The sequence below is a fragment of the Grus americana genome, chromosome 8, assembly GCF_028858705.1.
Source record: "Grus americana isolate bGruAme1 chromosome 8, bGruAme1.mat, whole genome shotgun sequence".
NCBI lineage: Eukaryota > Metazoa > Chordata > Aves > Gruiformes > Gruidae > Grus > Grus americana.
The window spans coordinates 8,702,162-8,719,906 of NC_072859.1; the positions used below are offsets into that span (position 1 = coordinate 8,702,162).

Below are 17,745 nucleotides of genomic sequence, written 5' to 3' on the forward strand. Positions count from 1 at the left end.
AAGTCCCGGGGCAGTGTTGGAATTGTTAAGCACTTACAGAAGCTAATGAGCCCCTTGTGGAAGGCGGGTGCAGGCAGGAGGTGTGGCATGGCAGTGGGGGGAACCTGTAGATCATGTCTGGAATACAAAATCTTGTGACACCCCAGCTGACCTTGGTTGCTCATGGGAAGCACAGGGACAGCCATCCCCAACCAAGCAGCACCGCGCATTCCCCCGGTGTGACCCACCAATCTCCGCATCTTCCCGAGTGTGTTTCGCCCCTGGCTGAAGCTTCCTCAGCATCCCTGCCTCCACCCCACCACGGGACATGGCTGCCCAGAAAGTAGCCATCATCGGTGCCGGTGCCTCTGGCCTGTGTGCCCTGAAATGCTGCCTGGATGAGGGGCTGGTACCCATCTGCTTCGAGAGGAGCAGGGACATCGGGGGGCTCTGGCGCTTTGAGGTAAGCCCCGTGCCGTGCCAGCGTGCCCCACAGCAGCAGCACTGACAGGATTGGGATGGGTTGTTGGCAGCTAAGGAAGCGCCACTCCTCTGCTTTGCATGCATGCAGCAGATGGGTTTCCAAGGAAAATCGCAGGAAAGAAAAACTGCTGCAGCAGTGGCAGGTCCCCATGGTGCCAGCTGGTATGCCGGTCACATGGGACCCATCTCCTTCCCAGCAGGAGGATGGACCCTACCCAAAGACCCTACCCCAGAGCTCATGCCCCCAGCTCAGCCTTCCCCCTTCCCACCCCTCCCTCCCCGGTCCCATCCCTTCCCCTGCCACATTGCTCCTGGTCCCCTCCAGCCCTTTCCTACCCATCCTGGTCCCACCTGATCCTGCTGGCTGTCCCGGTCCCCATCCTGCCCAGCCCTTCCCTGGAAGTCCCAGTTGTTCCTCTCCCTGCTTCTGTGCTGCTCACCCACGCAGAGGCACCAAACGCTGTCTCCTCTGTGCTTTGGCTCTCCCTGCCCTGGAGGGAAGCCCCAGAGCTCATTTCTTCCCCCACCTAATGAGCCTGCTGACTTTTCCCCTGGGGACCCACCGACAAGAAGACAAGCCTTCCCACCATGCCCTGATACGCAGGTGGGAGAGCCCAGGGGGGGGGACACACCTCACCACGCCAGCGTGGGGTTTGGGGTGGCTTGGTTACAGTCTGCTGCTTCTGCCCATGGCGGGTCAGAAAAGGGGCTGGTGGAGCTGAGCCAGGGCAGCCACGGCACGGACCCGGCGAGCAGGAACGACCGCTTGGCCGGAAGCACCGGAGCTGGCTCAGCAACTGGCGAGACCCGATGGGGCAACTGGGGCAATGGCACCACGGGCAGCTTTAGGAATGCATCGCCCCACCAGGGCCAGGGGTGGGAGTAGGGAAACTGAGGCACAAGACTCCATGACCCGCTGTCACCACTGTACGGCCCCCACCAACCCAGAGCTTCCTCTTACCTGTTTCGTGGCATGAGCAGTCGCACCTGTGGGAGGGTGCTGGGTGCAGGGATGGGTGTACGACCACCCGTGGCTTAATCCTGCACCCACGGGCACGGTGAGGCACCAGGCAGGCAGCCCTGGAGTCCCTGTGCCAGCGCCGAGCCGTGCCCCACTCCCGCAGGAGCACCCCGAGGAGGGCCGCGCCAGCATCTACCGCTCCGTCATCATCAACACCTCCAAGGAGATGATGTGCTTCAGCGACTTCCCCATCCCCGAGGACTTCCCCAACTACATGCACAACTCCAAGATCATGGAGTATTTCCGCATGTACGCCCGGCACTTCGACCTGCTCCGCCACATCCGCTTTAGGGTGAGAGCCGGGGGGGCTGGGGAGCCGGCGGCAGCGGGGCCAGGGGGTGCTGGGATCCTGACGCCCGCTGCCATCCTGCACCCAGACCAGCGTGTGCCGCGTGTCCAAGCGCCCTGATTTCGCCACCACGGGCCAGTGGGAGGTGGTGACGGAGAGCGAGGGGAAGCAGGAGGAGGCCGTCTTCGACGCTGTGCTGGTGTGCACCGGGCACCACACCGAGGCACACCTCCCGCTGAGCACCTTCCCAGGTACCATCCCGTGGGCTGCTCCCCGACACCCCTGGGAGCACCCTCCTCTTCGGCTCAGCCCCCACCGTGCTCTGGCTGCTGCCAAAAATGCCTCCACAGGTTAACGCACCAGGCGGGATTGCATGAGCATGCTGCTATCCCACCCATCTTGCTGGTCTGTCCTTGGTTGCTCTTGCTGTGCTGTCAGTGCCTGACCAGGTGCCACCGCTGCCAGCTCACCTCTCCCACCAGACAGGCTCCCTGAGCTGCTGGCCACGCACCCCCTGGGCTCTCCGGCTCCACGACAAAGCTCGAAAGCTCGGTGCTGGCAGTGGCCTTCTCCTCTGGGTGCCAGGCAAAAATTCCTGGAGGGCTTTCAGCCGTGGAGAACCTCTTACCTGGGGACCAGGCTGGAGCACACCATCACCAGGTTCTGGCGGGATGGCACAGACCCCGGCTGCTCCTCTGCCCCTGGTGCCTGGCACTGGGCAGGAACTGCAGGAGGATTTTGGGATGGGAGCATGGAGGTCTCCAGTCCAAACTCTGCTCCAAGCCAGGCCAGCCCCAAGGCCAGAGGAGGATGCTCAGGGCCACACTGAGCATCTCCCAGGCTGGAGATGCCACCACTTCTCTGGGCACCAGCCTGTTCACAAAACACACCACCAGTCTGAGCAGGGGGACAGCCACCCCCTGCCACATGCCCCTGCTTCCCTCTCTCTTCCAGGGCTGGAAAAGTTTGAGGGCTGGTACCTGCACAGCCGGGACTACAAGAGCCCGCAGTCCTTTTCAGGGAAGCGGGTGGTCGTGATCGGCACTGGGAATTCAGGCATCGACATCGCAGTGGAGCTGAGCCACACAGCCAAACAGGTGTGCTGGGAGAGCCCCCGGGGCTGGGGTGCTTATTATTCGGACCCCGAGAGGCACTGAGGAACCCCCTGCCATCGCGTGGGCTCCCCTCCCTCCAGCAGCCAGCCACGAGCACCCTGTCCCCTCTCGATGGGGGTGGCTGCTGTGGTCCCAGCAGCTGTGCTGGCACCTCTGCCTGAGGAGCACGGCGGGGTCCCAGGCCGGTCCTGAGAATGCTGCCACACCACCACCTCGCCTCTCCTTCCTCCCAGGTCTTCCTCAGCACCAAGCGTGGGACCTGGGTGCTGCACCGGGTGGCAGATGGTGGCTTCCCTTCCGACTTCTCCTACATCAGCCGCTTCATACAGCTCCTCCACAGCCTGCTGCCCCACAACGCCAGCAGCTTTCTCGTGGAGAGGAAGCTGAATGCCCGCTTCGACCACGCGCTCTACGGCCTCCAGCCCCGGCACCGGTGAGCACCCTGGCAGCACCCCGGGGACCTGCCCCAGCACTGCCCATCCCCCTGCCCATCCCACTGCCCGGGCCCCACACGAGGTCCATCTTGTGCCTTCCAGGATCTTTGACCAGCACCCGACTGTCAACGACGACCTGCCCAACCGCATCATTTCAGGCAGGGTGCGGGTGAAGCCAAACGTCCAGGAGTTCACGGAGACATCTGCCATCTTCGAGGACGGCACCAGGGAAGATATCGACGCCGTGGTCTTTGCCACAGGATACAGCTTCTCCTTCCCCTTCCTCGAGGGCTGTGTGAAGGTGGTGGAGAACCAGATCTCCCTCTACAAATTCATGTTCCCTGTTGACCTGGAGAAGCCGACGCTGGCTTTCATCGGCCTCATCCAGCCTCTTGGTGCCATCATGCCCATCTCCGAGCTCCAGTGTCGCTGGGCCACCCGTGTCTTCAAGGGTAAGTGAGGCATGGTGGGGGGACACAGCCAGGCTCCCTTGGCCACGGCAAGGCTGAGCCGTTCAACTGGCGGCATCCTCTCGCACACCGTCTCCCTCCACTTACCTTTGTTGTCCTCCTTTTGCTTATTCATAGGGACAAAACCCAGCATTGCATTTTGCAAGGAGCCTTGTGCTCATCCTCTCTAACGGGGGCCACTAACAGATCCTGTTGCCTGCAAACCACCTTCTCCCTCTCCTTTCCTGCCATTACTTTCTCCATCTGTGCCTCCTGCTTTGCTCCTGCCATGGTGGCACATCCCCAAAGCCCCAAAGGCTTTTGTGTGCAAGCAGAGGCCAGGCTGGGCTGCAGACCCAGCCGGACCATGGCGGAAGCACAGCCCTCCCTCCAGCCACGGCCTCCTCTTCCCCAGGGCTGCAGGACCTGCCGCCATCTGCCGACATGCTGGCTGATGTCATGCAAACCAAGGAGAAAATGGCTGAGCGGTAAGGACCCTGCGCTGGCATCACCCCTGCCACCATTACCCCGTGCCCACATGCCAAGCCCACCTGCCCTCCCTGTCCGCAGGTACGTGAAGAGCCAGCGGCACACCATCCAGGTGGATTACATCCCCTACATGGACGAGCTCGCCTGCCAGGTGGGGGTCAAGCCCAACCTGCTCGCCCTCTTCCTCACCGACCCCAAGCTGGCGCTGGAGGTGGTCTTCGGGCCCTGCACGCCGTACCAGTACCGCCTGCGGGGCCCGGGCGAGTGGGCGGGCGCCAGGGAGGCCATCCTCACCCAGCGGCAGCGTGTGGTCAGGGCCCTGCAAACCAGAGCCGGGGACCATCCTCCCGGCTCCAGCACCGTGCCCCACATCTTCAAGGTCTTCTTCAGCATCGGTTTGATTGTGGCCACCCTTGTCTATGTCTCGCTCTCTCCTTAACCAAAAACGAAGGAGACAGCGGGTCTTGCTGGCAATCTTCTTCCTTTCCTTTGGGTTTGGGTGTTTCCGTAGCCTTGTGCTAGGTCTGCTGCCACGTCAGGAGGCACGGAGGGAGTCGGCTCCTTGAAGACGCGGTCTGCTCCATCTCACCGTCCTGCTGTGCCGGGGCTCCGCAGGCCCTACCCACGGGCTGTCTGCATAGAGCAGTGGGGAAACCGGGAACTCGCCTGGACAGGGCGCCTCGGGAAAAGGGCAATAAAGCTTGTCCCCGCACTGAGGGGACCAGGGACCACGCTGTGTGTGCTCAGTGTCCAGCTCCGGTGTCTGTCCTGCCCACGCAGGGCCTGGCAGCACCCTGGCCACTTGCATCCCACCGCCGGCCTCCCCACCCCACAGCCAGCCTACTCACCGCCTAGCCAGCCAGCTCAGCTCAGCTCACGGCCCACCCCGCAGCCAGCCTGCCCAGCCCCGCAGCCAGCCCTGTCCCCTTCCCCGCCACCGCCGGGCCCCAGCCGTCGCCCTGCCCTCAACCGGCATGGCCGCCCGCCGGCTGCGGTGTGGCTGAAGCTGCACGGCCCTCAGCCGGCACCTCCGCGTGCCAGGCCGGTCGCCCTTAACAGCAATGGGCGAAGCCGCCCTCAAAAAATATGGCGGCTGCCCGGCAGCGGGGAAGCGGGTCCGCGGGGGCGGGGCGCGGCCATAGAGCGGCGGCGGGGGCGGGCCAGAGCGCCCCGCAGAGGCTGGCGGTGGCGGCGGGGGGGTGTCGCCATTTTGGACGGAGGCGGAGAGCGGGGCGGCGGCGGCCAGGTGGGGCCGCGGTCGGGGCCGGGCCGGGCCCCGCGGCGGGGCGGGGGGGGGGTGTGACAGCGGGGTGTCACGGCTGGACAGGCCGCGGGTGGGCGGGTGGCAGCCGGCCGGGCGCTGCTGCGGGAGATGGTGGGCGAGGCTTGGCTGGGCGTCCCCACGGGTGACACCGCGGGGGGTGACGGTGGCCTGGACCCCTAGTTTGTGGCTGACCCCAGCCGCGCCCTGCAGCCGGCTCAGGAGGGCCCTGTCCCTTGCCGGTGTGGCCCGCTTCTCTTCAGGGCCACGGCAGACGCCGCTTCACCGTGACCTGGCGGGGAAGGGGAGCGGGCAGCCGTGGGCCGAGTGTGCCGTGACAGCCCTGCCACCGCCACCGCTTTGCCCAGCCCAGCCCTTGTCCCAGCCGTGCCGGCTTGGCGCGACTCCGGGGCAGGGAGCCTTTCATTGCCCAGCTCATCCCCTGCCCCTTACGGCACCCTCAGGGCTGAGCTCCGGTTCCCTTCGCCGCACCAGGGAAGCGGGGGAGTCCAGGCGGATGGGGCGTCCCAGGGTGACTCCAGGACCAGGGGGTGTCAGCCGAGCAGGCTGTGGGCTTGGGGTGCTCTCCCAAATAACCCCCCTCAGGCTGGCTGCCTGTGTTTCCCAGTGTGGCTCGGGTGGGAGAGGCAGCACGCGTGGCACGTTTTGGGGGGCAACTGGTGCATTTCGCATGTCATTTTCAGAAGCAAAGTGGGGAGGTGGGGCTGGGTGAAACTGAAGGGGCCTTGTGATCCCCCCGGCAGGCACCCACCTTACTGCAGACTGCAGCTGGCAGCGGCTTGCTGCCAAACTGGGAGCAGATGCGCCCAGAGGCTGCGGAGGTTAGCTTGGGCTTTGGTACGGGCAGCGTTTCCACTAGTGACTTCGATGTACTCGTGACACGAGTACACAAGGGCTTGTCTGAACACAGGACGGTTTGAGCTGTAGAAGTTAACTCAGTAAAGCCAAGTACCGCTGGCTATGCTCAAAGAGCTCGCTGGCCCAGCGCAGGGTGCCCATGTGTGCAATGCAGGAGGTGGGTGGTCTTGTCTGCCTGAGGTTTCAGATGCCACATGTTGGAAGGAGCCACCACTTGGGAGAAACCTCTGGAGGCATTTTGAGAGCATGACCTGTAAGGGACAACCAGAGGGACCAGATTCCTTTTAGAGAAGAGAAAGGGTGGCTTTCACATCTGGTAACAGCTGCATGGATCTCTCAGGTCTGTCTCGGTACAAGAGGACATTCAACTGTTCTTACTTTCCTCCCTGTAGATGAGAAGTAAGGGAGCCTTAGCAGAGATACTGGGGAAGAAGCTCCTCAGCAGCAGGGCTAGTGGCACAGGGGCAGGTTTTGTGAGGAGCTAGCTGAGCCTCCCCTAGGGCATAGGGGGAAGATGTCAGAGAAGGTGGTGCAGCTCATCTGACCTGGATCTTCAGGTACACTTGATCCTCGCTGAGAGGGTTAGCTGCCCTCTCGAGCTGCCTTTTAGCCCTCAGGATTTAAGAAATACTTTAGTAATTGCTCTGTAACGTTCTAAAGCCTGGCTTTGGCTGGCAGCCTTGCCTGGCACCCTTCATATAATTTGATCGCCTAAACAAATCTCCAAATGTTGCAACTAAGTGCATGAAGCAAGGCCAAGGCCAGCTGTCCTCTTGCTTTGCCCGGCAGAGCTCATGATTAGTGCGGTAAGCTGAAAGCTGCGAAATAAGCCTGGGAAGGGGGCAAGAACCCAAATCCATCTTGGCTGCTGGAAACCAAGTAAGGCCTGAAGAGTCTCACGTAGCTTGCAATGGCTTTGTTGTTTGTCCTGAGAGGTGTGTAGTTGTTCCTGGCTTGGTGCTGTATGGCCAGTTCTTCTGCTTTGCCTTCTCTGAGCTGGGTGAGATCGGCATGACGGCCCATCCCCAGCTGCAGAGCGATGCTGAGGCGGCTGAGATTCCCCTTCCCTCGTCCTGTGTCTCTGGATGGCCGGGCAGATGCCAGAGCACTCGGGGTGGTGCTGCTGGTTAGGGTCACAACAAGCAGACCTCCTCGCTGCGCTGTGCTGCAGCTGACATGATGGCTTGCCCAGTGATTCATAAGCGAATGCTGTCAAGAGCTGAGCTTTTTTCGGACTCCATGGCATTAGCCCCACGTCTTGGCCAACCTCCAGCTTGGGCAATTCCACTCGGACACTTTAAATGCTCCCTGTCGCCTTTGCCAGGCGCGAGGCTCTGCTCTTCTTTCTGCAAGCTCTTAGAGACTTGTTGGGAACTGTTAAACAGCTGCTACTTTCACTCTCCGGCTGTTTTCTTGCTGGATGTAGGGGATTTGTCTGTAGAGCCTGACTGTGGGACTGTGAAAGAGTCTCTGTTAACGCCAAGCAATTGATTTGCCAATAAAGGTTGGCTTTATTTTTCCCATCAGCCCCTCTACTATGCCAGCTGCTGAGGGCTTGTGTGGGACGCAGTGTAACTGGTATCAGGTTTGGAGTATAACAATTACCAGCTTAACTAGAGTGATGGTTCATAAGGATATGGCTATAATGAGGTCAAGCTGTCTTGTTTGTTAAATTCCCCTTCGGCTCCCAAACTTGGCAGTGGGAATGAACTTTGGGCCTTTTTTAGGATTGCTGTCAGTCTGCCCTGGCAAAGAGCATTGGGAAACAGCGCCTTTGCTCCTCTCCTCACTGCCAGAGCCCGTGGGCACAGGCACACTGCCGTCCTCTCTCTCTCTCACAGGGGCTGCTGAGCTGTCATGGGGAATACCACCAGTGAGCGAGTGTCTGGGGAGCGCCATGGCTCCAAGTCCCACCGCTCAGATGGCTCCGGTGTCCCCCACCCCACCAAGGAGCACCCACACAAGATCATGGTGGGCAGCACCGACGACCCCAGTGTCTTCAGCTCCCACGACTCCAAGGTAGGTGCCGGCTGCTGCCTTCCCTGTCCTGCCCTCTGGGGCCCTGGCTGGGGCTTCAGCTTACTGTCTGGTTGAGGCTGTGCTCCCAACCATGTGAGGGGTCTGTGGAGAGCTGGGAGGCTGGAGGAGCTCTGCGATGCGCCTGTCTGGGATGTGCGGGTGGGCTGGTGGAGACCAGGGGGAAGCAAATGTGGTCCCAGTTGTCTCTGTGTCTCAGTCAGGCTCTGGTTTTCTTTGCTCAGATTCCTGGGGACAAGGAGTTTGTGTCGTGGCAGCCAGATCTGGAAGAGTCAGTGAAACCATCCCAACAGGCTCGTCCTACTGTCATCCGCTGGGCTGATGGAGGCAAAGAGGTCTTCATCTCCGGATCTTTCAACAATTGGAGCACCAAGATCCCACTCATCAAGAGGTAGCCAGTCCCTCAAGTCACCCTATGTTCCCCGCTCCATCACAGGGAATGTTTTCTTCTTTGTGCTGGTTGCCGTTCCCTTTGCTTACCTGGCTTTTCCCAGTTCACCCAAGTTGGAGGGTCTGAGCACACATACATAGTCAGCTTCTTCCCTGGGTGGTGCTGCTGTGGTGGTGGGAAGTTGTGAAACAGAGGGACAGGACAGGACAGGACGGGCCACTTTGCCCAGCTGGATGTCACGCAGCAGCTAGTCCTGGCAGCAGAGCCCTGCCCAGGTATGCAGCAGTCCCCTTGAAGCTGTCAGCTCTTCCCTTGGCTGTGGCCTTACTCCATGCCTAGTTGCGTTGTTGCCAGCAGGGGTTGTTTGTTTGTCTCTCACATGTCTTCTTGCCCTAATGATGTTCTCGCTGTTCCGCAATACATCTGTGATTTCTGTGGAAACACTGTGTAGGACTCTGGGCATAATCCCAGCAAATCATCTGGAATGGGTTTATCTCCATTTCAGGCTTCACAAACAAGGCTGCTACCCTCACTGTCCCCATCCTGCAGTGCCAGTGCGGGGTTAGATGCTTTGCCTGCGCATCCTCCCCAGCGTGTCTCGCACAGGGTGTCTGTCACGCCGACTTTCCCTGGGCGCGCAGGGCAGGTCTGCAGGCTGGACTGCCGGCTGGGCTCCTTGCAGCTGGACTCCCAGGGAGTTGAGCCATACTAGTGCTCTGAACGGTCGTGCCTGTTGTGTCCATGCCTCAGATGGCTGATGATGAGCAAGCCTAACCCTGCATGAAGATGTTGGGGTAGAAGGGCTGGGAAGCACGTGAAAAAGTCCTGTTTTCTGGGACCCCATGAAAGAGCAGCATCCAGAGCATCAGCAGTAATGCTGTTGCACATCTGTTCTCTCTGCACAGCCACAACGACTTTGTCGCTATCCTGGACCTCCCAGAAGGAGAGCACCAGTACAAATTTTTTGTGGACGGCCAGTGGGTCCATGACCCATCTGAGGTAACGCTCAAAGCTTTATCCCTGCAGGACTTGTCCTCTTCAGGGGACTGTAACTGCAGCAGAGGGGGAACAGGAAGAGCAGAGGGTATCTGGCAAAACAAAAGGGGCGCCTCCATCCCGTGAGTCCTTTCAGAGCCTTAGACATGCTGTATGGGGGAGTGTCAGGGAGGTACTGAGGGTCAGGGAAACACCAAAAGGCCTTTAAGCCCCATTCAGAATTGGCTGTGGGGGAAGATGGGCCATGGGGTCAGCAATCACTTGCAGGTTCTCCTCCAAACTGAATTGTGGAGGAGCAGCATGGGAAGGAGAGGACACTTACCCATCAGCATGTAGCATGGTGGAGGATGAAAACAGGAGGTGATGTAGGAGCCTGGGAGCAAAGGGGAAGCCTCCCAGGATAAACAGCAGAGATCTGCAAGCATAGAGCAGGGCTAGACAGTGGCCACCTGTGCAGCAAAGACAGCTTGGGCCAGGAGGATCTAGGAAGCATTGAGTACGCTTCAATTGGAGGTGAACATAGGAAGACTCTTACCTCAGTTCTCTCCAGCCTGTGGTCACCAGCCAGATGGGGACGATTAACAACCTGATTCACGTCAAGAAGTCTGACTTTGAGGTGTTCGATGCCTTGAAGGTGGATTCCCTGGAGAGCTCAGAAACCTCAGGTCGGGGTGAGTTTTTATGGCATTATAGCTTTGCATGTGCTATTTTCCACCTCCTCTGCTTGGAGATTCGCTGCTCTGGGGGTAAACAGACCCCCTGAGCAGAGGTGTGCACCTGGGAAGAGTAGTGTTTGGCAGCCTGTCCTCAGCAGCCCACAGCTGAGGCCTTGTTTCCATTGAGGGGCTGTGCTGGTGTAACTTGTTCTGTGCTAGCACTGTCCCAGAGCAGGGTCAGTGCCTGTGCGTGGCTGAGGCAGCCATTTCAGACTGATGAACGCCAGGAACATCACCCCTTTCTGTCTGCCTAACTGTGAGTAAGTCATCTGATCTGGGGTACAAGCTAGGTGAGAGTAGGATCCAGGTTATTTTCAGTAGCTCCTCTTGGTTTTCATGCCAAGGTAATTTGTACTAATGCTAGCGCATCGGAAACCTCCCACTCCACTTGTGTTACAGCAGCAGGTTAGGTTACCACACAGACACTGGCAGTGCTGGCTCGGTGTGTAATGCTGGCAAGTAGCTCAGTTGTGTTTCGGTCCAGGATGATCTGAGCGCAGCCTGCTGTCCCTGGTACAAACCCCATCTCAGATATAGCCTCAGCTCCACGTCTTTGCCCAGCCTGGGCAGGAGATACTTCACTGGAAAGAAGCCAGCGAGCAGCAGGAGCTCCAGGGAGGTGGAGCCCTTCCAGGTGCTGGTTGTTCCAATATGATCAGGTCAGATGTGGCTTGGAGATATGGCCAGTCCAGCTTCCAGTGACAAGAAGCTCCCGTGGTCCCTCACACGGGCTGAGCAGCTGCTCAGTCTGGACTTCCCCCTTTGCCCTTTCCAGGACCTCCTTGTCAGGCAGTCCTGCAGCACCAAGAGCATGCAGGCCTGCTGCTTGCTGTGCCCGTGCCCCTGCTGCAAAGGGTACAGCTCTGGGGCAAACTGGCTGCTTGCTACAGGGAGAGGGACCCAACCATGCTAAGAGCTGTGGGGGGTGGATACCAGTGGGTGCTTGTGTGTGTCAGTGCACGTACCAGCTTACAGCCCTGCTTGGAAATGCCCAGGGCTCACCTGGCTGCTTATTCTGCTGTGAAAAGGCTGAGCTGTTGCTATAGGATATATGGTCACGGCTCATGGAAGATGTTTGTGCCTGAAAGACCCTCCTGGGTCCTTCTCAGCATCTTGGGAGCTGCTCTGTGCTCACCAGTCTTACTTTAGCCATTTCATGTCTCCTCCTGTCTCTTCTCTTTAGATTTATCAAGCTCACCACCTGGTCCTTACGGCCAAGAGATGTATGTATACCGGCCTGAGGAGCGCTTCAAATCCCCACCCATCCTCCCGCCTCACCTCCTCCAGGTCATCCTCAACAAAGACACCAATATCTCGGTAGGTACCAGCATATTGTCTGCGCACAGAGAGCCACACTGGGGTTGGTAGGGGAGTCCGGTCTGCAGGGAGCCTCGTCTCCCCTTGGCTGGTGCCTGGCCCCTGCCATTTCCTGGGAAATGCATCACTTTTCCCATTAATCACACTGGTTTCTGTGCCTGGTGCTTACCTGAGCTCTGTTCCTGTTCAGAACAGCCAGAGACGCCAGCAGCTCAGATTGCCTGAGATGGCAGCCCCTTGCTCCCTGTGATGGCTGGGGCTGGGGGGGCAGGGCTCTGCTGTTCCCCTGTGACACTCCTCTTCTCCTAGTGTGACCCAGCACTGCTGCCCGAACCCAACCACGTCATGCTCAATCACCTCTACGCACTCTCCATCAAGGTAAAGCGGGTCCTGCAAGGCCGCTGGGTGAGGGAAGGGGAGCTTCTCTGCCTCCCAGGAGCCTGCAGCACCTGCAGGGAGCAGAACTTGGACAGCCTGGGGGTGGAAATGCCGGTGCAGGGGTGGGAGGATCCACGCAAGGACAGCTTGGCTGCCTGGCAAAGCGTGGCACGTGCAGGGATGTAGGTTGTGGTCTCCCTACAGCCCCCAGTCCCCTGTAGCTGCCTCCCCCCAGCATGGTGGAGCCAGGCAGCCTGTTGCATACCAGACCCTTCCCTTGCTCTGCCCTGGCTCCCTGTTGTGAGTGTTGGACACGTCTTGCTGGCCCTGAGGCTCAGGACAGCAGTGATGGGCTGGGGATGCTCCTCGAGCCCACAGAGCCCTCTTCCCCACGGCTGCCTCGGGGTGCCCCACTCCTGGGTTGGCACAGCCTGGCTCTCCTGCCTGCTCCCACTGATGCTGTGCTTCTCGCAGGACGGTGTGATGGTGCTAAGCGCCACGCACCGCTACAAGAAGAAGTACGTCACCACGCTGCTGTACAAGCCCATCTGAGCCGGGGCCTCGCCCGCCCCCCACGCAGGACACGAAAAGCCGCTTTGTCTGCACACGCTGGGCCACGGGACCGTGTGAGAACTGGCCTCTGGCTCCAGCCTCGAACCTGGCAGGGACACAGGCCCCGGCGATGAGCCCAGGGCCGCTGGGGCCTGTGACACTGTCCCATCCTACTGGTGTGGTTTGATTTAACCCTTGGTTTCCGCCCACCTACAGCTCCCCTTGGCTTCTGTGAGTCTCTGGGGCCACTTTGTTTGCTGCTCACCAGAATAGCCTTTCCTCGCACCTGACACGGAAAGGGCTTCACCCTACCTGTCTTCTCCAGCCTGCAAGGGCCCTGAGGTGGTCCTGGCACTGCCCCAGCCCAGGCCCCCAGGAACGTGTCCTACCTGCTGAGGGTTGCAGTGCTGTCCTGGTGATGAGTCTCCAAGGCCACCTTGATCCCTAGGGGCTCTGGGACACCCCAGCCTGCCACCTGCCCCCTGCCCCGCAGCCCTGAGCATGGGGCTGCCCCCCTTCCTGTGCCTCCCCAGCTTCGAGGAGGGCTCTCAGCTCTGGCTGCAGCCCCAGCCCTCTGCCAGGTTCAGCGTCGAGCCAGCGGGAGGGAGAGTACAGCCGGACACAGCTGCGCTTACCTGTCGCCGGGACAGCACTGTCAAGGACTGAATGCCTGCCCCGTCCCCAACACGGAGAGCTTCTGTGGGGCAAGGCTGACCGTCACCGCCAGAGCAGCACCTGTGCACGCCCACGCTCGAGGGGGCCTGGGGAGAGGGGAGCAGGGCAGGTACCCCAGGACCCCGGCTACACCGCCTGCTGCCGGAGCAGTGCCATGTGACAGGGTTTTCTCTATTTATTACAGTATTTATTGTTCTCAGTGCTGCTGGCCTCGTGTTGGTGGGGGGCTCTGGAGGAGCAAGGGGCTCCAGAGCAGCGACGGGAGGGAATGGAGCGCATGGTGGGGCACAGAGCTGCCCTTGGGGGTGCTGGGGTGGGACACAGAGCCCCCTGCTTGGGGCCAGCTGGTGCCTATGGCCCCCCACGCTATGGGTAGCGTGGGGAGGGGGGATCACAGCTGCAGAGACAGGCGTGCCAGAAACACCACAACCCAAAGGAAACCTTTATTGGGGAGTCTCCAGCCACTGAACAGAACATGGCATTTCTTACATCTTCCTCCTGCACTGGGGCCCCGACATGCCCAGGGAGCCCCGAAAATGCAGCTCCGATACCTTTATCTATATACATATACATACATCCACGAGCAGGGACAGGTACACAGCAGGGTTACAAATGGGACCAAGTCCCGGGGCGAGAGGGTGCTCAGCGCGGGGAGACACTCCACTCTAAGCACAGTGGGTGGAAGGGGATGAGTGCTGAAGCATGGGGCAGGCAAAGCCCAAGCCAGCAGCTGCGATGCCAAGCAAAGGCAGGTGGAGGGCATGCGACCACCACAGCAGCCCAAACCCACAAACTGTGTAGCACCGGGCACCCCAGACCCCTGTTCCCCCCACTCCAGCCCTTGGAGTAGCAGGGACAGGGTCCGCTCCAGCTGTCTGATGTGGCACGGCTCGGCAGCCAGTGGGCTGTTCCACGGCCGGGGGCAACGCTCCTTGCCCTGCTTGGGGCTCACGCAACGGGCAGGGCCTGCTGTGCCTTCACCTGGCAAGAGAGCACGCATGGCAATAAGGGGGAACACTGCAGGACAGCTGTGTCAAGGAAAATGGGTCCCTGTGTGTCCCCCCACACGCACAGCTGGCCCCTCAGCACCCCCCATCAGCCACCACTCTGCTAGCAGAGCATGGGGTGTCTGCCATCTGTGCCCTTCCCCAGGGAATCAGGGCTCACCAGGGCAGGGTCACCCACCCCTATCCCGTGCTGGCAGCCAGGGCAAACTCACCTCCAGGTTTGTCCTGGCCTTGCGCAGCACATTGTGGGTCCTGGTCACTGCAAGGGAGAGAGAGATGGGGTCGGTGAGGTCCCTGTGCTGTGGATCCACCCCGGGCACATGGGGACCAGGCCAGCTTGGCCGTGCCACCCCGCAGCAGGACACCACCCGGGCCACGTACACTGACTCACGATGAACTGCTCCATGCTGTCCTTGAGCTGGGCTGTGCTGCGCAGCCGCTCGGCCGTGCTCTGCAGAGCATCCTCCCTCTCTGAGAGCTGGGCCCGCAGTGCCGCGATCTCACCCTGTAGCGCCTGTTCCTGGGACGAGACGAGCACGATGAGTGGCGAGTGCCCAGCCCGGACCACCCTGCCAGCCCCCAGCCTGGTGCTTACCTTGCCCGGGTGCTGGGCAGGGCTGACGGGCAGCACGGTGCTCCAGAAGGCAGCGAGGAAAGATGCGCACTCCTCCAGGACGCGGTGCAGGGTGCTGGCACTGCCCCAGAGGTGCCCCGCGCCCGCCCACCCCAGGGCCTGAGGGAGAAGGGTGCGGGAGCGGGTGCTGCCAGGGCACCTGCATCCCACTGCACCTGGGGACTCACCATGCCCAGCCCAACATGGCAGGGCAGCGCCAGCAACAGCCCCCAGGCTGGAGGCTACCTGCCACTCGCCACCCCTTGCAAGCCTCGGGGCTGATGATGGGCTCAGGAGCTGCTTTATGCAGGGTCCACAGAGGGTCTGACCCCCAGCCACCGCCAGCCCCATCCAACCCACACTTTACCTCCTTTCCCGGGAGTGGGCATTTGGGCAGCCCGAGCGCTGGGCGCGTGAGACACATCAACTCGCGAGCCAGCGCCTTCCCCTCCAGGATATGCTGCTCCAGGGCCCGGTAGGTGTCCAAGCGGCCAACGACATGAGCCCCTGTCGGTTCTTCGCTCTTCCTTGCCGGTGGGTCTGCCCCACGTGGCTCTGTGGAACAAGCAGAGCTAGGTGAGGACCACTGCCTGCCCGCCCTGTGGCCCTCCCTGTCCCATCCTGGGGGCTTGGCTTTGCCCTGGGCTCTCCATCCTTGCTCAGCAAGGGTGTTGCCACGAGTTTGCCAGGTCTCAGCAGCCCCTGAGGCACACGTGTGGGCAGGCTCCGGTACCCACCGTCCATCCGCCGGGCCACTGAAGTGTCAGAGGGCAGTGGGGAGAAGAGGGGAGCTGCTGAATTTGTGCCAACATCCCGCACCGGAGGAGATGGGAAGCAGCCTGGAACAAGAAGTGTCTGAGACCCTACGGACGGCTGTGACTCTGTGCCTGGGGCTGCTGGGGTCCTTCCCTCCCTCTCTGCCTGCCAGCAGGGCCACCATGTCCCTCCTGCTGCCACGACAGGAGAGGGGCCAGGCACCGCAAGACCAGGAGCTGGGCAGAGGGGCTGGGCGTGGGTCCCGTACCTGCCCGGGTCTCTGCAGAGGGGCCAGGGATGCTCTCATAGACTTGCAACTCTGTGCGCAGGGTCTGCAGGAGCAGGCGGTGCTCCTCACACTGCTGCTGCAGGAGCGTCACCGTGTGCTGCAGCCTGCAGAGGGGTGACACATGAGTCTGGTGCCAGCCATGCCACCCACAGCCCTGCTGGCCCTCAGGCCACAATGCCCCAAACCGTACCTGTTGTTGTCCTCCTGCAGAGAGCGCCGCTCGTCCCGGAGCTGCTGGACGCTCTCTTGGCGCTCGGCGAGCTCCTCCGCCAGCCTTCGCTGCTCCCCACGCCTCTGGCCCAGCTCTGCTTCAGCCTCCTGTGCCCGAGAGCAGGCAGCCAGGAGCGCCTCCTGCACCCGCGCCAGCTCTGGGGACAGAGAGCATGGAGGTGTCACTGCCGCCCCACTCAGCCAGTGCCCTCTGGCACCCAGACCCGGGATGCTGGTGGCTGGCCTTACCTTGGGAGAGGTGGTCACGCTGGAGCCGCAGGGTGCGGTTGTCGTCACGCAGAGCCTGGTTCTCCCCGCTCAGCTGCAGCCCTGGCTCCAGCCCCTGGGCATAGACATCGCTGGGCAATCCTGCAAAGGGGGAGCCAGTGCTGAGCCTCTCTCCCCAACACGCTGCCATGCCCGGGGAGGGGAGTGCCCTCCCCGTGCAATGGGGTGTGCAAAGCCTGGCCCGTCCCCCCGGCAGCCCTGGCCCCAGTGCAGCACCGTACCACTGGCCTTGCCAGTAGAGGCCAGGCGGCGTTCGAGCTGCTCCCGGAGCCGGTCGTTGGTGCAGATGGACTCCTCGAGGCGCTGGCGCAGGCTGCGGATCTCCACCAAGTGTTCCTCCAGCAGGTCTGCCCCTGCCACAGCCGAGGCGGCGGCTCAGGGCAGGGATGGCTGTGCCACCTGCCTCATGCCATCCTCACTATCCTGCCCTGTACCAGAGCATCCAGGATGCCCCCATACTCTGCAACATGGACCTTACCTGTTAGCTTCTGGCTAGAGGGGTACCCCGACGGCAGGGCCCCGTAAAGCAGCTGGCCGGGAGGAGGTATGTCCCAAAGGGCGCGAGTCTCAGTGGCCCCGGGGATCTCAGCCAGGTTCTGCAGCGCACTGTGTTGGCAGAGCAATGCTGGGGCTTTGCTGCCCTCTCCAAAGGGGCCCAGTGGGGCTGTGGACTTTGCTGGTGCCACGGGCAGCGTCACACCTACACGCATAGGGCAAAGCGTTGAGGAGGAGGATGGCAATAAGCAGGGAGGAAGAATGGGGATAACACATTCTCACCACGTGCTTTTTGCCCCCTTCTTGCCCTGTCCAACAGTGCAGCCCAATGTCTCCCCATGGTGATTGCCCATCATCGACCTCCTGCCCAGGTCAAACCCATTTCCCCCTGAAGAGCAGAGGCTTTCCCAGGGCTTCTTGATTACATGACACAAGTTGGAGGGTCTCAGCCTCACTCCCACACAACAACTAACCAAACCAGCCCTTTCCCAGAGGCCCTAGAACGTGCAAGTGCCCACACCAAGGGCTAGTGTTTCCTCAGGCTGTGTCCATCCCACCTACCAGGTCCTCTCTCCATGAAAACCACATGTCCCTATTGTCTCCCAACCAGAGTGATGGGACCCAAC

At 61.1% G+C, this 17,745-nt stretch overlaps 3 protein-coding genes across 7 annotated transcripts in view; 2 read left to right on the forward strand and 1 right to left on the reverse strand.

Moving 5' to 3' along the window:
* Positions 1–133: 133 nt before the first annotated feature.
* Positions 134–4,940, forward strand: LOC129209243 (flavin-containing monooxygenase 5-like). The gene is made up of 8 exons (XM_054833394.1): positions 134–442; positions 1,587–1,775; positions 1,861–2,023; positions 2,727–2,869; positions 3,121–3,320; positions 3,424–3,773; positions 4,186–4,258; positions 4,341–4,940. The coding sequence occupies exons 1-8, from the start codon at positions 308–310 to the stop codon at positions 4,696–4,698; spliced, it is 1,611 nt and encodes a 536-aa protein (XP_054689369.1). The 5' UTR covers positions 134–307; the 3' UTR covers positions 4,699–4,940.
* Positions 4,941–5,394: 454 nt separating this feature from the next.
* Positions 5,395–13,663, forward strand: PRKAB2 (protein kinase AMP-activated non-catalytic subunit beta 2). 4 transcript variants are annotated; one of them, XM_054833398.1, is made up of 8 exons: positions 5,395–5,505; positions 8,241–8,418; positions 8,661–8,827; positions 9,733–9,826; positions 10,374–10,494; positions 11,723–11,856; positions 12,166–12,234; positions 12,709–13,663. In XM_054833398.1, exons 2-8 carry the CDS (start codon positions 8,257–8,259, stop codon positions 12,784–12,786), a joined length of 825 nt encoding a protein of 274 aa, XP_054689373.1. In that variant the 5' UTR covers positions 5,395–5,505; positions 8,241–8,256; the 3' UTR covers positions 12,787–13,663. The 4 variants fall into 4 exon arrangements, with proteins under 4 accessions (XP_054689373.1, XP_054689376.1, XP_054689375.1 ...); XM_054833401.1 differs by having other exon boundaries at positions 10,374–10,488; XM_054833400.1 differs by lacking the exon at positions 5,395–5,505 and adding an exon at positions 7,296–7,984.
* A 210-nt stretch (positions 13,664–13,873) lies between these two features.
* PDE4DIP (phosphodiesterase 4D interacting protein) overlaps positions 13,874–17,745 on the reverse strand; it is a 34,654-nt gene continuing 30,782 nt past the window's right edge. For both annotated transcript variants that reach the window (XM_054833387.1, XM_054833386.1), the window contains 11 exons: positions 17,103–17,324; positions 16,846–16,977; positions 16,586–16,705; positions 16,317–16,494; positions 16,106–16,230; positions 15,819–15,920; positions 15,449–15,636; positions 15,064–15,201; positions 14,850–14,988; positions 14,681–14,727; positions 13,874–14,442 (listed from right to left, as the gene is read on the reverse strand). In XM_054833387.1, coding sequence (XP_054689362.1) covers positions 14,410–14,442; positions 14,681–14,727; positions 14,850–14,988; positions 15,064–15,201; positions 15,449–15,636; positions 15,819–15,920; positions 16,106–16,230; positions 16,317–16,494; positions 16,586–16,705; positions 16,846–16,977; positions 17,103–17,324 — 1,424 coding nt within the window. In that variant the 3' untranslated portion in view covers positions 13,874–14,409. The remainder of the gene's footprint in view (positions 14,443–14,680; positions 14,728–14,849; positions 14,989–15,063; positions 15,202–15,448; positions 15,637–15,818; positions 15,921–16,105; positions 16,231–16,316; positions 16,495–16,585; positions 16,706–16,845; positions 16,978–17,102; positions 17,325–17,745) is intronic.